At 39.1% G+C, this 21,455-nt stretch overlaps 1 protein-coding gene across 1 annotated transcript in view; it reads right to left on the reverse strand.

Moving 5' to 3' along the window:
• Nucleotides 1-991: 991 nt before the first annotated feature.
• KIF16B (kinesin family member 16B) overlaps nucleotides 992-21,455 on the reverse strand; it is a 128,268-nt gene continuing 107,804 nt past the window's right edge. The window contains exons 25-26 of the mRNA XM_063391547.1: nucleotides 15,565-15,648; nucleotides 992-2,271 (exon numbers count right to left, since the gene is read on the reverse strand). Of these exons, the coding sequence (XP_063247617.1) occupies nucleotides 2,113-2,271; nucleotides 15,565-15,648 (243 nt within the window). The 3' untranslated portion in view covers nucleotides 992-2,112. The remainder of the gene's footprint in view (nucleotides 2,272-15,564; nucleotides 15,649-21,455) is intronic.

A 21,455-nucleotide genomic window follows, 5' to 3' on the forward strand; every position in this document is an offset into this window, starting at 1 on the left:
GTGTAGGTCAGATAAACTAGACTACATAAATTAACCACCTTATAGGCAGGTTTACACCACTGGAGCATCTGGTCCTCGCTGAATCAATTCGTACCGTAGACAGGAACCCAGTACAAGTCCTCTTTTAAATGAATGAGAAAAAAAAAATCAAAACTTTTTGCTTAACTCTTTATCAAGTTGAATTTTCTTAAACAGGTTCTCCAAATCTGAAGCAATACAAAATACCTCTAGGATGTCCTGTTTGCTTTTGCCTTTGCATGACCAGCATTCACCATGTGGTGCAATGGAGACCTGCTCAGCACACTGGTAGTTTTTCAGGAAAGACAGCTGCAGGAAATGGGTTTATCTGTGGAGCAGATAAAGCAGTTTACCATTTTGTGGCCTGCTAGGTCCTTTCACAGAAGTGGCACACAGGAAATAATGCTCTACAGTTATGCAAAATCATTTTTCTAAAGACTCCAAGGCATTAATTCTTTATCATATTTCATAACTATGAAGTACGAAGGGTAACAGGCCAAGGGAGAAGCAGAAACAGAATAGTCACTGGCTTTGTGGTGAGATTTAGGGTCATTTACTTATCATCCCCAATTTCTGCCTCTGAAGCACCCCTGTGGGCGTGCACTTACCAGCCTTCCACTAACCTGCTGCAACACCAGACTCCAGGTACTCAGCTACCACAGCAATTCAGCCCAACCTCCCCTTTCACATCTGGGAAGCACAACCATCACTTCTTAAATATGATGCATAGTGCCTAAGACACTTCCTTGGCCAGTTCCCTCAGGACCATGGATGTCTCATATTAAATGTAAAACACTGCTGTTCCTGTATTTTAGGTCATGAAATAAAAATGCCACCAATGTTGTTACATTAGGTTTTAATAATAATTTTCGGTAACACGAAATAGTTTGATTATCACAACCTACCAGTGGTCTGTGATGTCAACTTAGAAAAAATGCTTCACACTCTAAACAAATGGCACACAAAACTTACCTTTCATGACGCATTTTAATAACTGGAAGTCATTCAATTCTGATTTTTATACAACCAATTATACAATAACATGTACACATACTCAATTCCAGACACAGTGTATACACATTTTTGAATTTGCAGCAATAGAAAATGAATTCTACCTGTATATACATGTGCAAGTCTGAGTAAGTCCTGAGTAATTTTAAAGTACTATTATTTAAATCCTGTAAATTTTAACTGATGCAAATAAACCTCAGGTTTTACAACTACTGTGAAGAAGCTATTTAAAAAACAATATATAGCACTTTGCATCAGCTTTATGCATAGCTATGAGCTCTGTACAGTGCAGAGTTTCCGTTTACAGTCTGAATGATTACGAAATCTGAAAGATGCTGACCATGTTATCTGGTAACTATTGCTTCCTGTGCTTCTTCATTAATGGTGAGTGATTTGTTCTGCCTCCAAACAACCAAGCGTGGAGGACTCTGACAGGGTCTAAATTATATTCTTTCTGCTGCATATATTTTTGTAAGCATTCAAGTTACCCAGGTCCTTTAATTCTTCTGAGAAAAACTATACAACTGTACAGTCAAATAGTTAAACAATGTATCTGAAAGGGAAAGAAAATGAAACAACAGTGGAGTAGGATCATTACCTTAAACATGACACTGTGTTATAAAGAAACAAAAGGACAGGATTCTTTAAGGAACAGCTTGGACAGAAACCAAAAGGCCGCTCAGAATCCCTCTGTCAGCATGTCCCACTGCCATGGTAAACATGAGATGCTCTCAAACAGCCAGAACAAATTATCTGAGCAAATGCGAAGGAAGCACTGCTGCCAAGGAGGGGATCCAAACTCATCACGAGAGTCAGAATCTTTGTACAGTATTAACAGACCAACTTACACAAAAATGTCTGTATACCCTATGCCAGGAGAATGCAGGCAGCAACCTGAGAGCTGGTAAAAGATACAGGTTAGTGCGGGGGTGTAGCTATCACTGCTCGGCGCTGTTTGGATGCAGCTTTCCAGGTATGGAGGAGACACACTGTGTTTTTTTCTTTCCCTCAGTCCTCTTGCATAAAAGTGAAGGCACCACTCCAAACATAGTCCTCCAGAGCATAAGGATCCTGGCCCAAAACTCAGCTGGTCCCATGGCTGCTGTAGTCAAAAACGCCTTTCCTGAAGAAGGGTGAGAATTCACAGACGGTGTATTTTGACAACGTGAGCCCCACTTTATCAATGTTCAGTGGAGACGATGGAGATTTCAGCATTGCAGAGAAAAAACTCCTGAGGTATTTCTGTGGAATGAAATGTGAAATGTCATAAGGTTTACTTGATCAAATTGATTACAACCATTTTGAAAAATTAAATGAACAGCAAAAAACCCCAAAAAGATTCCCATGGGCTGTGAGTAGTCCTTTCAATAACGATCAGTAATTTAAATCCATTTATAAAACAGTCCACTGAAATATCTTCATTAAGTGGAGGAAAAGCCAAAAAGAAGTATTTTCCACTTCCTTCTTATGCCCAGCTTGGGAACTCTTTTTTTTCTGTGGTTGCTTGATGCTTCCTGGTTTATTCTGTAGTCATGCAATGCTTTCTGCTCATTGTGACATGCTACTACTATTGTCTGGCATTACCAAACACAGCGGGTGCAAACCTCAAATCCATTCTGCAGGATATTCACTACATATGGACACAAAAGGACTTCAAAAATCTTTCCCTCATGAAGCTTCCACAATCCTTGCATTGAGTGGGGTTTGTTTTGATGAAGGCTATTTGCAGAAAGAGTTGCATGAATTCCGTATTATGTCAGAACCTACCATTATCTTTACACTGAGTTGCCCTCAAAATTTCTTTTTGTTTTTTACGTCTCACTAAAGAGAAGCATGTGGGAGACACTTCCTTCCTTCCTGTAAGTTAATATTCACCAACCACTGTGCAACTTGCAGTCACATTTGTACCTAGAGAAATTAGGGGATGTACAATAACACAGTTTTCACAAACCTGACAAAGCTTCTGTCATTTTGGGGTTCATTTAGTGTGACTTAATAACTTATAAATATAACTTTTGAACAGAACACTCTACGTGAAAGGTTTGATCAGACAGATACCACAAATGCATCCAGTGTCACCCAAATGCCTGCAAGGGAAACCTCATCTGGAGTACAGGGATAAATTCCTCTCCTGTACCACAGACAGAAAGAGACAACCTTCAAATCATTCACTAGCCTTGGATTCCATGGGAAATATATTTGCATGGCAGAGAAGCACATTCTCCTCTGAAGAAGACAACATTTAGTTATTTAAATGCAGCAGCTTTGGGGTTATGGAAGTGGTTTTTTTAGGAAACTGTCCACAATTTAGGAAATTATTGTCCTTTAGGAAACAATTACTCACTCATTTCTTAAGAATTCCTCCAAATGATAACAACCTGCTATCTATTTAAGAAACCAGCTGTTTCAATATTACAGAATGAAACAAAACAAACAAAATAAAGCAAACAACAAAAGCAACTGAGACAAAAACTAGTCTCTTGGCAGAAATGGTGAAATTTTCTATTTCATTCAGATCTGCCACAGGTTGTATTAATGTTCATGAAAAAAAATCATTATAAAAATGCCTTCAAGATGAACTGCATAGACTAAGAGGTAATTTAAAGTTAGAAACAGAGAAGTGTTTTTCATAATTAGTTCTCAAAGGAGGGTTCTTTACAAAAAGTCCCAAACCAGTACTTCCTGAAGGATGAATACGGTAGAAAATCAAGTGTGAAACACAGCATTCTGTTAGCGTGTGAGCACTGTGCTGAAAAGTTACTGCAATAATTCTAGTTTATGACTACCAAAATATCTCACTGGGCACATCACAAGACCTACTGCATTCACCTTGGTATGTGTGGCCAGATAATTGACTGTCATGCCTTTTCTGTAAAGCCATTACTCATTGTTTTGGCATTCTAGTTCTAATGGCAAAGTAAAAAATCCCTCTGCTCCAAGCATTCACTTATGTGATACACTATGAACAGCAGGTACACTTCTTTTCCACATCTGTGCTCCAGAGCTGATGAGTGAATATCACAGGTTCTTTGAACACAAAATAGATCCTTGGGAAAATGGAAACAAGCAGACCCTACCAGGTAACGATGGAATTAATTTTGTATGAAGGTTTCCTGCCATATGGCTTGACATTATGTGCTCTTCAACAATCACCTCTGAACAAATTAGCCCTTTTATGAAACCCAGATCTGCATTTACCCTGTTTGCAATGCTGATATGTTAACACATTCCAGAGCTGCTGTGCCCTTGACACAAAGAAGCTGTTGTTTCATTGAAATACAGGCTGCTCTGCCTGAAGATACTGGGAGTGTTCCCCTGCAGTGAGGAAAGGGTGCCTGATGGCAGAAGTGCTCACATCACCAGCATTGAGCAAAGAGCTGTGGCAGGGCACTACAGGGGAAGGCTGTTCTGTCCTGTTGGCTGCAATGGACAGCAGAGTGGAAGAAAGTGACAGGAGAAAAAGAAGAGTGATCCTTGCAAGATATGGAAAGATGCTTCCGAAATTCGGATGTGACAAGGAGAGGACAAGGGTCACAGCAAGCCAGGAGAGGGGCAGGAGCACATCAGCACCAAGTGCCAGAAATGATGAAACATTCCTTAGAGATCCAGAAGGGATTCAGTATGAACTTACTGCAGCCCAGGAGGCCACTGCAAGCAGCTGGAGTAGAAACCAGGCTGGATGAAAGCATCTCCTCTGCCAGCACTCAGTGGACAGGAGGAGAGCTGTTTTCAAATCTTTTGTATTAAAATCCATTTCCAGCAGCAGACACAACTTTTGTCTATTTACAGAACTCTTTTGATGTGTCCTTGAAAAAAAAAAATTCTTAGCAGAGACTGGCAAGCTTAGGATACCTTCATAGGTCCAAATTTTATACAAATTAATTATGTGATTTCCTACTGATAGCAACACTGTCCCTGGCATGCAAAGCACTGTGTAATAGCTACTAGGTTTGCACGATTATCTAGGAAAGAAAAAACTTGTTAACTGCCAAAATATTCCAACACGCTTGGTTTTATTACTCATTTCTGTTTGTTAGACTCCGGCCATTTGTTCTGGATTATTTAGTCTGGCAATCAGTGTTCTTCCAAATGCACTTTGGAGTTTCATTTCACTAATAGCATTTGACCCGCTACGCTGCTGGTTTGCTGGAAAATATCCTAATGATACATTTGTAAACGTCTCGGTGTGAGGGCACAAGACCCTGGCACTGTAACAGGGATGTAAAATGGGCAACGTCCACATCAATCATGTTGGTTGTTCTGGCTAAACACACATTCAGAACACCAGTTTAGAGAATGGAAATACTCTGCATGTACAAAAAAGGATAGAAAGCCAGGTTAAAAACTAATCCAAAAAAGGAAAAGCAGTGGTGTTTGCCTTCTCTGAAAGCAATACAACCTTCAAACCCTCTAACTAAAAATTTTTGACAGCTGAACCTGCAAGTTTTAACTTTGCAAATGAAACTAAACTGGAGAAAGTGGTATGAGGCCCAAAGGCTTTTCTTTCTTTACCTAGTTGGAGTACTTTCCCCTCCCTTTTAATTATGCAAATAGCAAAATGGAAACCATTTAAAAAGCTTATTAAAAATCATTTTAATAGGGTTCACCTTTTTAGCGGTAGGCCAGTGTTCATCTTGTGCTCAATTCATCAGCACAACAAAGTCATTCTAACCATTTTTGCACTACTTTGTGATGTGGGGACTTTCTAATTTTATACATTTTAATGTAAAGCCATAACTTAATTTAAAGTTATTAAAGTTACTACAATCAAAAAGCTTTCTGAAATGTGAAAGTCATCTTATCATCCTTTCAGTTGTGGCATATTAAAGGGGAATTCAGTTCAGTGGCATTGTTCTCCTAATCCATTACTAACAATGATAGCCTCAGAGACCAATAGCAGAGCTTAGCAGGAATAGGATTCTTTCATTAAAATTTGGTGTGTTTAAAAACTCATCAACTCTAGTACTTTCAGAAAGTGAAAACACTTCAAGCTTTTGCTTTCATACTGCTATTTCTAGCAGTTTCCTAAAAAAAGTCAGTCAGCTTAAAATACTTCAGAAGTTACATTTTAAAACTGGCATTAGAAATACCACCTGCTAATATATGCCAGATCTGAAAGCACCAGAAAGTTTGATAAGATAAACCTTACAAGGCTTTGGGGACTTTTTTAGACAATAGTTTCTTTTCTGTGAAACAATACCACCTTTTCAAGACCTACATGTTAATCTGACAGTCAAAAGCTCTACCACAAGGTCACAGAAGATCACTGGTGACAGAGGCAGGACTAATTAACTTGCTCATCTAACTTCTAACATAGGCTCTCCTCTCCCTTTAACATAGATGCTAGTTGGTCCCAGCACCAATCACATAATTATTGTGTTGACTAGTGTTAAGTGCTGCAGGCTTTAAATCAGATCTTGATTTGAATTACCTATAGAGCAAGGCATACACGAGTATCACAGCTCTTTCTATAGGATAAAATTTAATTGCCAAAAAAACCCCCCAAAGCCAGACAGATTGAAGAATATTCCCTGACTCTAAAAATCACATTATGTTGTAATAAGGTATTTGCAAAGTCAGCTCTGCCCAAGAAAGACTCTACTGGCCTAAATCAAGTTTCACCATCATGGAGTGCTGCTGTGCTGGACATGCTTGAACGTCAGTATGAGCCAGAGTCTAGGGCAGCAAAGTGATGCCCCTGTTGATACTGCTAATGCATTTTTCTCCATTCCTCTAGCAGCAGAGTGCAGGCCACCCTATGAGGTGAGTCACAGAAACTACTGAAGTGCAAGGTGGATCCAGTCAGATTGTAGAGCTGAAAGCCACCCAGATGGCTTTAGACATCACTGAGTGAGAGAAGTGGCCAATGCTCTACCTCTACACTGACCTGTGGATGGTAGCAAACACTCTGTAGGGCTGGAAAGGTGGAAAAAAGGGCAACTGGCAGCACAGCAGAAAACCAGTGTGGGTGGCTGAAGAATGGCAAGACATCATTACCTGGGTAGAGAAGCTGACAGTGCAAGCCCATGCCCCTAAATGTCAAACTAATGAGGAGCAGCACAACAACAAACAGGAGGATTGGGCTGCCAAAAATCAAAGTGTCACAGGTAGATTTGGACTGGCAACCCAAGGGAGAGTTGTTCCTGGCTAGGTGGGCCCATCAGGGAACAGATGTGACATACCAATGGGCTCATGACTGAGGGGTGGACTTAACCACACAAGCCATAGCTCAGGTTATCCATGACTGGGAGATGTGTGATGCGATCACACAGGCCAAGAGGGTGAAGCCCCTGTGGTGTGAGGGGTGGTGGTCCAAACATAAATATGGGGAGGTCTGACAGATTGATTAGGTCACACTGCTGCAAAGCTACCTGAAATTGTATTTGTACATAGTTACATGTAGATATGCATAAATACGTGTGTTTACAGTTGAAATGTATTCATTTGGGCATTAATCAGATGATACAGGATAAGGGGTAGAATATCCTGGGGTAATCCATAATGTTACTGTATTCCATATCTACCTCTGTTCCGCAATATTGGTACTGGATCATAAGACTCTACCAAAACGAGAACCTTGTGTGTGGAGGGGTTGTTATCATGGTGCTTTTAAAACTGTCACTCTCAGGCAGCTTCCAGCTTTTTGTGGCAAAATCCACAGGCACCCTCCATACAACACTGCTTTGGGCATGCCTTGAGGTACCTAATTGACTTTGGAACTAAGCAGGTAAAAATCAACCTTCTTTAAGCAGCTAAATTGCACTAAAAATACCAGGACTTAGATTTTCAGCCTCTCTATGTTTTTCATGCACAGCATAATGCAGGTGCCTTGAAACAAAGTTCGTTTCCTCCAGAGTTGTACAGGTGACGCAGATTTTACCTCTACATCTCCAAAACTGCTTGAGTGACACTAAAATTAAATTTTACCCACGGTGGTACTGAGATTTCCTCAAATTCATATACCGTTTTGAATTTTCTTAATGTGCAAGCATTCTGAGAGATGCCAGTTACGATTCAAGGTGAAACTGCTCTCTCAGGTTTTCAAAACCCCAACTATTCATTATAGCTATTTGCAGCATTTTTCTGTGCAAGTCTAATGGCATGAGCACATTATGCTGAATTACTGTTATGTCACATCAATTGAATTAACTTCTGCAGTCAGTCTAGATCCTAAATTACCATCTTATTCTGGCTCAAATTTATTTAAAATCCACAGGACTTATTATTTCTTACAATGTCTGCATGCTAAAAGCTTACATTTATTGGCTTTAGGCAGCTCCATTGAAAACTGAATTGTAGGCTGGCAGGGAAGCAAAAAAAAAGGCAGCAAGGGCTATGATTTACAGGTGGTGTACCAGAGTGAATCTACTTTGGGAGGTGAATGGCCATACTGAAAAGGATCAAAATAGACCTGACTAGTGAAGGAAACCAATCTTTTCTCCAGCGTACAAGTCAAAACAAGCCCTGTCAAAATTTATTTAGAAACAACAACAGGACTGAATTTAGCATGCATCCCTGGGCCGGTGGTGAGTGTGTAATCTGCTGGAGTGGGCTTGGCAAACACCTACCAAACAACCTGACATGCATCACCCTCTGCTTCCTCTGGAGAAATCCCATGCTGGAGGATGACTGATACACTTGCTTTGGAAAGGAGTAGCACCAAACTCAACCCAGTGTCCTTGGCTAGCACACCTTTTATTCATCTGCCTGCATCTGTATGTGCAGAGCCATTAATGGAGATTGTGATGAGGTTACACAACTTCAAAACTTGGTTTGTAGGAGTATGTTGGGAAATTTATTCTGTCCTGACAGCAAAACACATTAGGATGTGAAGCTAAACTGGAGCTCAAACTATACACTACCCCATTTTCTAAACTTACTAAATCATGATAAACATACCTCCTTATTTTCTGATATCTGAAATTTCTAAAAAGGAAAGGGAAAAATAAAAAGGCCTTCAAACTGTTTTATTTATTATTGTCTATTTAACTATTTGGTTGTAATGGAGATAAACATTTGATCACAAAAGATCGTTTTTGAGCTAGGGACCTGAAACTACACACCTAAAGAAAGAAACACCAAAATTCTTCTAAAGAAATACATATATTATGCCAAATTAGCTCTAGTGAACTCTGCAAAGGAAGGCTTCAGACTTGATTTTGAATTAGGCCCAGAGTTGGAGCAAACGATACCATACTTACCATTCCTTTTGCATTCAGCAGCCTGTCAAACCACAGCTTAAAATGAACTCATCCAGAAAATAACCTCAGGCTATTGTTCCTTCTAAATGACCATCTTCATCATGTGTTTCTATTACAAGAATAATGTCTTGCATTGTTGTGGGCTAGCTGAAGGTCTATAGTATTTAATCAAAGTAACTCTTATTGATATGGTTTCAACAGCTGACCTATGCAAAGTTCTGCTTCTTTGTATCTAGTGACTATAACCAGTAAGTAAAATTAATTTTATTTATTCATTTCTTGAAGCCAACAGGGTTTCACGCAAGAAGCAGAACCACTCAATAAAAGATTAAATGCTTTGCTGCTGAGAACTGCTGCAACTCCTCTTCAAAACCAGAAAAGCCACGTGCCTTGGGCTGCCCCAATGATGCGGTGAGGGATGGGAGCCTGAGGTGAAGTTGCTCTCAGATGGCCACACCTGCAAAGTCTTACTGTCTGCCAGCAAGACTTCAGTGCCACTGCTGGAAAGCAGTTATTTTTGTTCTTCGATTTTTCAGGGGTTACTCGAGGTTAGGAAATGCACCTGGTGCAGACTGACTACACCTAAGCTAGAAAATGATCTCTGATATGGATTTTATGTAACTGATATTCACAATATGGCCCAGCCATACACGCTCTTCTCTTGTCTCTGTGGATGCATCTATGCTCTTTTCTTCCCTGATCCCACTGTATCCCTGTTCCTCTAGAGGGAAATTAAAGACATCACTCCAAGATATTGTGTTCTGTAGTTCAGACTATGGGTCTGAAACAATCCTCTCTAGGATTATCAAACATCAACAATAGCAGCAGTTTGCTTTTGCACCAGCAGTGCTACTGGTGTGCATTCATACTTCCAAAAAAGGAGAAGAGTTTCCTTTTCTTTTACAATAGGTATCAAATGTGTTCTGAATGTGTTCTGAAGTCCACCTTACCTAGATTCTGCCAAAAACAGTATTCACCACCACACTGTCAGAGGCAAACATTCATTCTTCAAGAGCAGAGCTGGTGAGCAGCTGCATAAAGCTCCTTCTAGAAGGCTTTGGTATTAGGGATGTTGTAAGCTGATGCCTGTGTCTAACAATTTCCTTTCAGTGATCCCTTTGAACAAACATGTATACAATAGCTTTGAAAGTTCTTTGTGGCTAGTGTCAGTTAGGAAAAAAATCAAATAGAAATGGTAACTAACCCCCCTTGATAGGATTTCTGCAATATAAACATCAATTCAGCTATAACTAGCATAGGTTCTCTCAATTAAATGTATTTAGGAATGGGGCAGTGAAACAAAGACTTGCAGGGAGTACTAATTAAGTTCATACTGAATATCCAGGTGATGAATAATCTAAAATCTCAGTAAAATGTTTCTATCCTCGTGACTCCAAGGAAAACCTCAAGGTGTGAGGCAGATTCAAATACTCTGTTTGCTCAAATTTGTTGACAAATATTTTGAGGGTTTTTTTTTCTTCTCAGACATTTCTATTGCTGGCTTCCACCAAAGTGTTAATTCAAAAACTAATAAGACAAATAACAAGAATCAAACCAAGTTCAAGAAAAAGGCACTATTTCCATTATTTCACCTTTTCCTTAAGAACCAGATTCCTGGAGCCATCTCAGCATAATGTTACTTTTAAAGGGGAAACACAGCGTAGCAAAATTTAGAGTCTTATTGAAAAAAAAAACAAACCTAGAAATCATCACCTCCAAAGGAACCCAAGTGAAAATGCAAACTCAAAACTAAACAAAGGATTTGACTTCTGAGTTAATCTAATTTTGGAAGGTTAATTTTGGCTGAAGGTAACAGCAATATTTCAGGCAGTTCAGTGTCTACAATACTTTCCTCCAGACAGTTGTACAGATTGGACAGCAAAATTGAATTATGCAGCTCATTCAAGATTTATTTCTGCCTCTTGCATTAACACCTATCATTGAAATCCTCATCGGCAGACATCAGGAAGTGAGGAGGTTAAGGACAATTATATTATTAATTTTAAATGAATTGAGTGTGTCTATCTTTTAAAGAGGTTCAAAGTACCAAGAAAAAAGAAGTACAGAGGCAATGCCAGGAAGATGCACATGCTTCTACAGACCTTGACATAGGTTCACATTACCATACTGTTAACAGGTTGACTTTCATTCCCTGAGCTCTGTAAGTGGCAGCAAAAGACAGCACATGACTCCTGCTGACTGCTGAGCTTTATTTCTAGATCACAGATCACAGGATATTCTGAGCTGGAAGCGACCCACAAGGATCAAATCCAATTCTTAACGGGGACAGAACCAGTCAGGGGATGAAACCCATAACCTTGGTGTCACCAGCACCACATTCTAACCAACTGCTGATCCCTAAAAACCCCACCAGGGATTTTGCTTGTTTCTCCCTTTGCTGCCTGCAAACCAACCTGAGGAAATGCAGCCCTGAGAACAGCCAAGAGGAAGCAGAGAACAGAGACAAGGAGACAGACTAGGGCTTGGGAGAGTTTTTGTTTTCCTTTAAGCAACAACCTGTTTGGATTTTGCTGGCATTACAGTTGTGTTTCCCAAAACACACTGGTGACAGCAAGAGCAGGAAAGGAAGTCTGGTGGGTCCACAAATGCAAGGCTTCTGACCAAAGAGTCAAGAAACACAGCTCAATCTGCTACGCCAGCTTAGACTCCTGCCCAGTTTCCCTGGCTGCACAATGGGAAAACAGAGCTAAAAATAATCATAATTACTACAGCAAAGCATGAATCTAAGAGAAGAAGAAAAAAGAGTAGTCAGAGGAATGATATGATAGAGAAACAGTGTCCATAGAAGCTGGGATTTTAGGAAAATTTCTTTTTAGTGTCATGCACAGACCTAGGAACACACCAAGGAATAAAAGATACTTTGCGTTAAAACAGGAATAGATACAGTCACTAACTCAAGTATTTCTTGTAGCAAGTACTTGCTTTGAAAAGCTTTTCCTTAACAAAAAGTGAGAAAACAAATATACATCATCTGAATTCACTTTAAAAAGGACCCTATACTCTCATTTACTGATTTCTATTTGCAAAAAAGGATAGATACACACTAACTTCTGTTCATTAACTTTACTCAAAAGAATTCTAGGCTGTTTCATTTAAGGCGAATTTAATCAAGCAAGGTTGGCTCTGAAGTGAAATTGCAGTCTTTAAACTGCAAAACAGTTAATTTAGAGTTTTGCCCTGCAACAGGTCCATGATTAAAGGCTAAATTAATAGATTGCAACAGGGTATTTTGGGTAGATAATTTTAAATACAATTTAGATGTTTTCTCTTAAGATGTATGGGTAAAAACTTGCACATTATTTTCCAAAGCTCTACACTAATGTCAAACACAGTTCAAAAGGCTTGATACTAACAAATACCAAAGCAAAAGTGTTTACAATGCAACTAGAAGCCATGCCAGAGACAAAAGTCGAGTTCTCAGGTTCACATTACGTAAAAATACTTCATATGTAATGTGCTTTCCTACAAACAAGGCACTGTGAAGCTTTCGGTTAGTTAGCATTTGTACCAGCTAAGATAAATAAAAGAACTTAATGTTATACACAAACCTTGAACTTACTGTGATTTAAAAATCACCATCCTTATAATTTGGGGCTCTCTGGATTCTTTTACTCCAAGAAATTTCACCTCCATTATGATTAAATACGTCCACTTCTAAACCCAGGCTGAAAGAAGGTAACACCACACCTCAATCTTCAAACAAAGCAAACTCTGCAACAGCCAGCCCCACCAATTCTAGCTGTCTGGAAAGGTATCAAAACCACCACTGCTCTTCTCAGTACTTCTATCGTGGCAAGAATCCTACAGATAATGTGTAGGAAAAACTAAATTCTTCCTAAACTGTCTCGCAAAGGGTCAAATCTAATAAAGCACAAGGAACTGCAGTTGCTAAGAGATGACCTGTGGGAAGCACTGAACTACCCAAAGCTATTTCAGTGCAAGAAGTTCACGAGAAATGATGTGGATTTGCAGCCTATTCAAGATGCATGATGCATTTACCCAGTGTAAAAACTGAAGAGCAGAGCAATTTCTTGATCACCACCACTAGGGTGATCGCTCCACTAATAACCTTACCTAACAGAATATTTGTTCAGAACAATTATTGGACTGGTTATTTCAGGCTGTCATTTGTTTATTATTATGTCACTTATTATGTTAATAAAATTAGCTCAGATGCTGAATAAAAATATACACTTGTGTTGGTCTGCTAGGTGAGCTTTACCTTTTCTAACATTACTGAATTAGCTACTAGCTCTTGACAAAGGAAGTGGAACAACCAAACAAGCTTTTATACCCTACTACAGCTATACCAGCACATCACCTGAGAAGCCTGAAAAAGATTGCAAAGGGTTTTCATCAAATCAAGGAACAGGATCAGGAGTGAAAGACAACTGAACACAAGCCATGTTTCTGCTTGACACCAAGGTTTAACACTCTCACCTTCCACCTGACCAAATTCCCAGGGGAGAAACACGCTACAGACCAAAAGCCAAGGACCCAAGTTGCTCACAGAGACAATCCCTCCCTTTACTGCTTTCCAGTTATTCCACTGACACATGCTCAAGGCTCACACAGGACCGAATGCCACAAGGCATGAACGGCCAGGCTTTGAAACAGCACTGGTGTCTGGGCCATCTGCCACTACTGCAGCATCACTGCCACTCTCACAGCACAACTCTGGATGTTCTTTGAGCCTTAAAAACATTACATGACTGGAAATCATCACTGCTTAGGTGGCTTCCCTCACTCTTCACCAAGGAGGCTGCAGCTGTGTGAGCAGCCAGAGCAAACCACTGCAAAATATGCAGTGAAAAGAAAATAGCATGATTATAGAGATCTAGACATCAGGAGGTTTTGATCAGCTTGCTGCATAGAATTTCTCACGGCAGGGATAGTAACATTTGCTTGGCTCCTCATCCTCTTTATCTAACCTGCCCTTAGCCTCAGGGGATCTTCAGTTCCTCAACACCCTGAGCTGTCAGGACTACTGAGGGGAATGGCCAAGGGGCATGTGGCAAGACACATTCATATGAACAGCTGTCTTATAGTCTTATGCTTGCAAAATATGTAGGTAACAAAGTTTTAATGACCTAATTTAGTTAAAATACATACAATATAATTTTAAATTAAAATCTGGCTATAGAGCTGTAAGCACTACATGGCCACAATCAAAGCATCACTATACACTGCAGTTTAACATTATAATCATTACAATAAAATCTGTTAGTAAACCAATGAAAGGTCAGAAAGATTAAAGGGATTAAAATTTTTACTGGTATAAAAACATACAAATTGAGTACTGGACTGGAATATGGGCATGCCTTATGTGATCTATCAAGGATGTGAAAGAAAAAAAAATTCATTTTGTGCTTCGTGTAAGACAGCCTCACATCAGCAATCAGTGAGAGGATGTTTTGTTGGTAGATCAAGGAAAAGGTGAAGTATATAGAAAAAATTCAAACTGCCTAAGAAAAGATTCCAGTTGTAAGCAATCTACTTTTATATTAATTTCTCTAAAGCTCTACCTAATTTCATTTTACCTCTACAAAGAATATAATTCTTAATGACTTGCATGATGAAGTAATCCCCATGTTGCTACAATATAGTTGCAGGGCGTACAGTTTAGTCTTTGATCATGCCTCCTCTTCTTTCCCAAAATCTCACCTTCTGCCCCTGGGCTGCAGTAAAACATGCATTAACATAGAAATATAAAGACCTAATGTGTGACAGGAGTTAAAAAAATTGCCATCTACGCACCTCTGTAGAACTAGCAAAGTAACTCAAATCCTCAAACTCCTTAACCTTGTCCACAAAAATTACTTTTTAAAATTAATTGAAAGAAAAAGAATATGTTCACAAAGCTGGGTTACAAAATAAAATTCAAAGATTCCTAAATATCGCTTTTCTTCTGTCATGAGCTATTTGGATATACTATGATAAAATAGCAAATCTCCAACTAACAGATTGCATTTAAAGTAGCAGTATTTTTGTTAATCTTGTCTTGCACAGAACAGCTGTCTACAGTGAACACTTACCTCACCCACCACCTTTCCCCCTTAAACAAATCTATCTCCTATGAACATCTCTAAGAGTTCATTTTTTTTCTAGACTAGGAGTAATTTAGCTTTTGAGAGATGTTTCCTTACTTTGCAATGTACTGCTGCCATCTCCTGTGTTAAACAAGGCAGCAAGTAACTTGGACACTTACAAACAGGCTATTTAATGCTGATCACATGGCAATGGTTTGTGTTGGGCAAGCAGGGAGTACTCCACCAAAACACACAGCAGAAGCCTGTTAAAAAGTTGGTGTTACCTCTAAGTGACACCGTCGCTCTGCAATCACTCGTTCATCCTTGTTCCCAAAGAGTTTCTTTGGAGGGAATTCTAAAGTGGCCACCTGAAAGACATTAAAGGATGAATCAGCACCAGAAGTGACAAGCTCAAATGAGAAAATTCTGTTTAAACTACAAAGCAACTAGGAAGAAGAAACTGCTAAATATTCATGAGCTGCACTATATGCTATTAGTAAATATCACATTATATACATTTCTACTGAGGTTATTGTGATCTGCTCTGTAGAATTGCTAAGATAATTCATTTTGTCATTAGAGAGTGACTGGAAGAAAATTTAGGAATTGGACTGCCACTTTGTGCCCACATAAATATTAAAACCTTGCAATCCAAATGTGATGCGATAGTGTTAAATAGGGAGCAAGAACAATTCCTGCAGGAATGGGTATCTTAAAAGACTCCATTTAGTCCCCTAAAATCTGTGGTCTCCAATTGAATGGTAGTGTAATTTGTTTGGTTTTACTTATGTTCTATCATTAATAGAAGATCGTTGGATCTAAGAACTATCACTGAAGTCATGCTCTGGGAGATGCATTCTGGACTCCAGCCAACACATGACATGAAGCTTTTGTTGTGCCCTGAGCTACCACTTCTTGTAAATCAGCTGTAGCTCAGTGCCATTCAAATGTGTGTCCACGCTGGAAGCTGACAGCTTTAGTTTCTGAGAATTCACACATGCAGGCAAAATCCTGCTTTATCACACTGAAAATGAGAACAAGGCAGTGGCACAACTACTAAAAACAACTACTCAGATCTCTACTTTTAGTTCTTCCAGACAGTGTTTAAAGCTGTCTCCTCATTTCTATTTTCATCCTATGGGGGAAAAGCCGGATGGGGAGAGAAGAGAGAGAGAGCAAGGGAGGGAGAGAGGGAACTGCTTCCCCTTTTTTTTTATACCAATAAATAAAATGCTTGAACTAATTAAAGCCAGCTATATCTGGAAAACACACAAAAGACTCAAGAGTTGGTAACAAGTACCACTGAACTCGGCTCTGCTAAGCCACTGCTGGGAACAATGCAGGAGAAAGCAGGCCCTCTCCCCATAATTGGAGTTTGCACTTGAAGCTAAATCAAACCCATTTTTTTCCCAGCACTCACATCATGACACAGAATAATGCAACCTCCCACTAGCATGGCTGGAGTTCTTTTGCAGGTGAAATCCCTGTGTAAAACTGCCTCCTGCATTAATTCCCCAAGGTTGTTTGATGATACTGGACCAATAAAAAAGATGCATCATTTTCTAGTCTGTCAGCACATTCAGGACTGCAGAGAATTTATGGCTGGTTACAAGGAGCAGACATATACTGATTTAAATGAGGAGCTCCATTATTAGCATCAAATGTAAGCATCTTTAAAATACAGAGGAATTCTGCAATGCAAATAATTTATTCCCACTCTCTGGTTCAACTCCAACTTCAATAACTTTAAAGAAATGTCTAGACATCTTAAAATGATAAAAGTGATGTGGGGCACCAGAGGAGATGGAAGAGATGTCTGCCCTCCATCAGTCTTGCCAGTATGTCCCAATTATATTCCTCAAATTTCTCCAATCACATTCTTCTCAGTGTGCCTGCTTCTTCATGTTGGCAGGACAAACAGTACACAAGCAACCAGTATCATACAATAATGTCCTGGGGACTTATTTTCACTGCGTTACTCACTTCTTCACCTATACACCAGTAAAAGTGCTAACGTTTTCAAAATCCCACATCTGCGGAAATTGTATTTCATTAAAGGGTACTGCATGAGGTCACTACCAGGAACAAGCAAGGTAAAACAACTACCACCACAATCCCCTCCTGGCTGTAGGGAGATGGTTTTTTATATTTATTTGCTAATAAATACTTCCATTATAGAATTTTAAAACAGTGTCTATTAAAAACCATTTTGGACAACGAATCTACCACTACAGCATCCTCAGACCTACTCTGTGGAGTCAAAGCAAGGTCTTACAGCTAAAGTCAGGAGTGATTTCTTTATCCAAATTAAGTTCCATTTGAACAGGAATCTGGGGACTAATTCTACCTAACTTTGGGATGAGCAAGTTGTTTTCCTAAGCTTTCTGGATATACCTTGGAAGAAAACAAGTTGTATTTTATAAAACCAATGTGTTTTGTTGAACTTTCAAACAGAAGTAGCTACTCACATTGTTTAATACTTCTTAACTCCCAAATCACTACCATGCACATATCTCTGAAACCAAACCAATCAAAGTCCTTACTAAAGCCATGAATTTAATGTGCAAGACAAAGGTCTCAGCTTTTGCTCTGCAATGTTCAGAGTCATAACATGTCCCTACATGAAAATCATGAGTTTATTGCAAGCCAAGAAGTGGGGATCTGAATACTTTGTATGTAATAAAAGCCACCAGAATGTCAATGTGCCAAACTATTCTTGACATATATATGAAGTTAATATGTTTGTGGTATGCCAGTGTTGCCAGTATGTGTACAGAACATACCTATTTATACACACATGTCACTTGGAGGGATTTTTCATGCTGCAGAGGTATGTCATAAAGGACTAATCAATTACTGCAGACAGCATCTCTGTGGGGCCAGATACAGAAGTTATACAAACCTCAGGCCTGCTGGAACATTTGTGTCCCACACTTTCCCTGGCTCCTCTTTCAGCTTAATGATTGGCAGATGGCTATCTCACAAATAAAGTACAAAGACCATTTCCATCACACAACAAACAACCACCCATCTATGTGACAGAAAATGCTCCAGCCACAAATTTCATCATCACTTCAGCAACTCAGTTATTTCGATGGGTTCTACTCCACTACATGCCCACAGTCTAATGCCCACCAAAATGAGAAAGAGACTTTTTAAAAACTCTTTAATTAAAAAAGCTCAGCAACACAAATATACTGAAGTAGATTGATAAATGTTACAGTAACTGTCTCTAAAAATCCTCTGTCCTAATGTACTCTTTGATATACAGACTCTGAAAGTAATTGTGTGAGAATCAGCAAAGTAAGGTTCGATAGAATTTTGAGGTTGATTTAAAATAGTTTACTCATTTAAGCCAAAGTGCAGTAGCAAATATTTCAATCAATTCAAATTTTGCTATTAGTGGTGCTACAGCACCTTTATGAAACTGTACAGTAACTTCAGTGGAGATAATCACTGTTACAGGTTAATGCACACAGCACAGGATGTGAGTGAGCAGCATTTGTTCTAGCATTGAAATATGTAGGAGATCTTGCAGGTATGGATTTTGCATCAAGATGTTTGCCTTGGCTCCAACATTGTAAGGGAATTTCATGCTATCGAGATTCAGGAGTATAAATTATTCTTTCAGAATTAAATATCTGTGTACCCTCGGGCTCAAATTAATTTTTCAAGGGTCTCACCTTAAATACGAGATGAACATTTTGCGACAATGTAAGGTGTAACAGTGGAACTCGACAGGAAGCAAGGTGAATTATTCTCCTTCCATGGAATTTCTGAAGCACACCCCTCCCTTCCCTGTCCCACTTCCTGCAGTGGCAATGGAAGCATTTGGCAGGCAGTCTTTTTTGGCAGGGATGTTTTGTCATTTTCTAGGGCTGCTGATGAGGTGATGTATTTTCTGTCAGGGGAAATTAAGAGGCATATTCCCCAGCCTGATAGGAAGAGAGGGCTTGAATGATTTCCTGAGAAGCTTCTGCATGTAGCATGCAAGATTTCTAATTTTTATTTTGACAGCAGGAGCATCTCCCTACTAAAATTAATCCCTGCATTGCTGCAATCCAAATTTCATTATATCCACAGGAGTGTGCATACTTGTACCATGGGCAAGGCTGGGACTTATGCTTAGACCCAAAAGGCAAAGCCAGAGGATGTATTTTAAAACAGTACAGAGAGACCTCAAGACTGCATAGCAACACTCCTAATGTCTTTTAGACATGAAACTTTCTACGGTTAATGATGTTTATCCTACCTGGCAATCGTTGCTAGGCAGTAGCAGCTGTGGAAAGAGGCAAACAGTCATTTGCAATTTACCCCCTGATTTCTTTACAATAAATAAAGGCCATGTTTTATTTCTGAGTCTAGTATGACTTAAAGGCATGTTATTTGCCTGTCTCAGCAATATTATCTGTAAGGATACTTACCTGCCACAATGGAGTATTTCTGAGTTAGTACCATCAAATTTAGACAGTATTAGGTTCAGCCCTCAAGCGGGAGGTGCTCCATAGCCAGTACACGTTATTCTAGTAAACTTTAAAAAGCTGAATGGGTTCCTCTCCTCTCACATTCCAGTCAGGAGACTGGTTTTTGGCAGGTGTTTAATGCTGGGAAGAGCAGATGGCAAACAGCAAGTGACCTTTTTTTTTTGTCACCTATTCCATCCTACATACAACTCTGACTGTAAGATTCTGGGAACAGCACATACCTAATATCTATATGGAAGCAAACGTTTTAATGTGAAACCATACTTCATGGTCTGCAACTACTGAGCCCCAGGGAGAGCTGCTGTTTGGAGAGTGGCCTTTGGGAAGCCAAGAGAGTGAAAATGAAGGCTCCAATAGCCTGAAATGCTCTGCCTGGGATGGGGTGCACTCTCATTTCAGAACCTTTATGAAAAATAGTCATCCTCATTTGAAGGGTGTCCTTTAATTTCTACTATAATCTGTTGGAGACTCCTCACTGACATTATGTCTGCTCGGGGACCTGCTGGATTTAATTCAGTTCAGGGGTTTTATGGTACAACAGAACAGAAAATGTTAATGAAACCTCTTGTACAATCCTTTGCAGATGATATTTCAACATACAGCGGACCAAAGTAAAACACCACGTAATATGGCCATGTAGGCTTGTCACTTCTGAAATATGAAATTGTTCCAAGTGTTATGCTCCCTAAACATTAAAAAAAGTTCCATTTTCCAACATCAAGCAAAAATCTACAGGATTGAAACATCTCATTATTTTTGGCTTTTACAGTCTATGATTTAGTGCCTACAATAAGGTTAAAGACTTTTTTAAAGAAGAAAAACAGGGCAGACATTGATGGAGGCTGAGTCATCTTTAACCTTTCATCCCAAATTCTCTTTGTACTTCAATATTTTGATACATTTAAATGGGGGGAAAAGGCGGAAAAAAGAAAATTAAGGAAATGCTAACTATTAAAATTAAAAAGTCAGTCATCTTTAATTCTCATGTTACTTTTACATTTTCTCCTTTTTCAAAAAGTAGGTCTGACTTTTGATCCTTTGTACCAGAAATCTGTCACAGATGAGAAAAATCAAAGAAGAACGCGGCACGGTTTTGCAGCCACTGTGGCTGCACCTGACTTGATTTTGCAGGGATTAATGAAAGATAAAACTCCTACTTTTAGTTTTTGAAGTTTAAACAAAGTAACTTAAGCCTCAATTTCTCAAGACCTACTAAGACTCCCAGAGTCTAAAGAAACTAGACAGAAGCTGTATTTTTAACTAGGAACTTGCACCAAGTATTTAGGGATTTTTCAATGTGAAAAAAAACCCCAAACCAACCCAAACCACCACAAGCTTAACTTTTTAACTTATTTAATTTTTATTTATATTTTGTCTGAAATTAAGTACCTTTACTACACAATAAGAAAGCAGTAGGCAAAGGTAAAAAGTTAACATTTACTGGACAGATTAAATGCTGCTTTATAAATTCTGAAAACAATCAAATGGAGATCAAAGATAAATCATTTGATATACTAGGCACTAAGAATGAAAACAACAAAACATACAAAAACATCTAAGTCATAGTTTCAGCTGATATAGCTCAAACTATTTAAGGTTAAGTGAAGAAACCTCTAAACTTTCTCTTCTTTAAACAAAATAGTAACACAGTCCTCCATTGCGTAAACCCTTCAGTGCTCTCCCAACATGTA

Source organism: Prinia subflava, chromosome 2 (assembly GCF_021018805.1).
Source record: "Prinia subflava isolate CZ2003 ecotype Zambia chromosome 2, Cam_Psub_1.2, whole genome shotgun sequence".
NCBI lineage: Eukaryota > Metazoa > Chordata > Aves > Passeriformes > Cisticolidae > Prinia > Prinia subflava.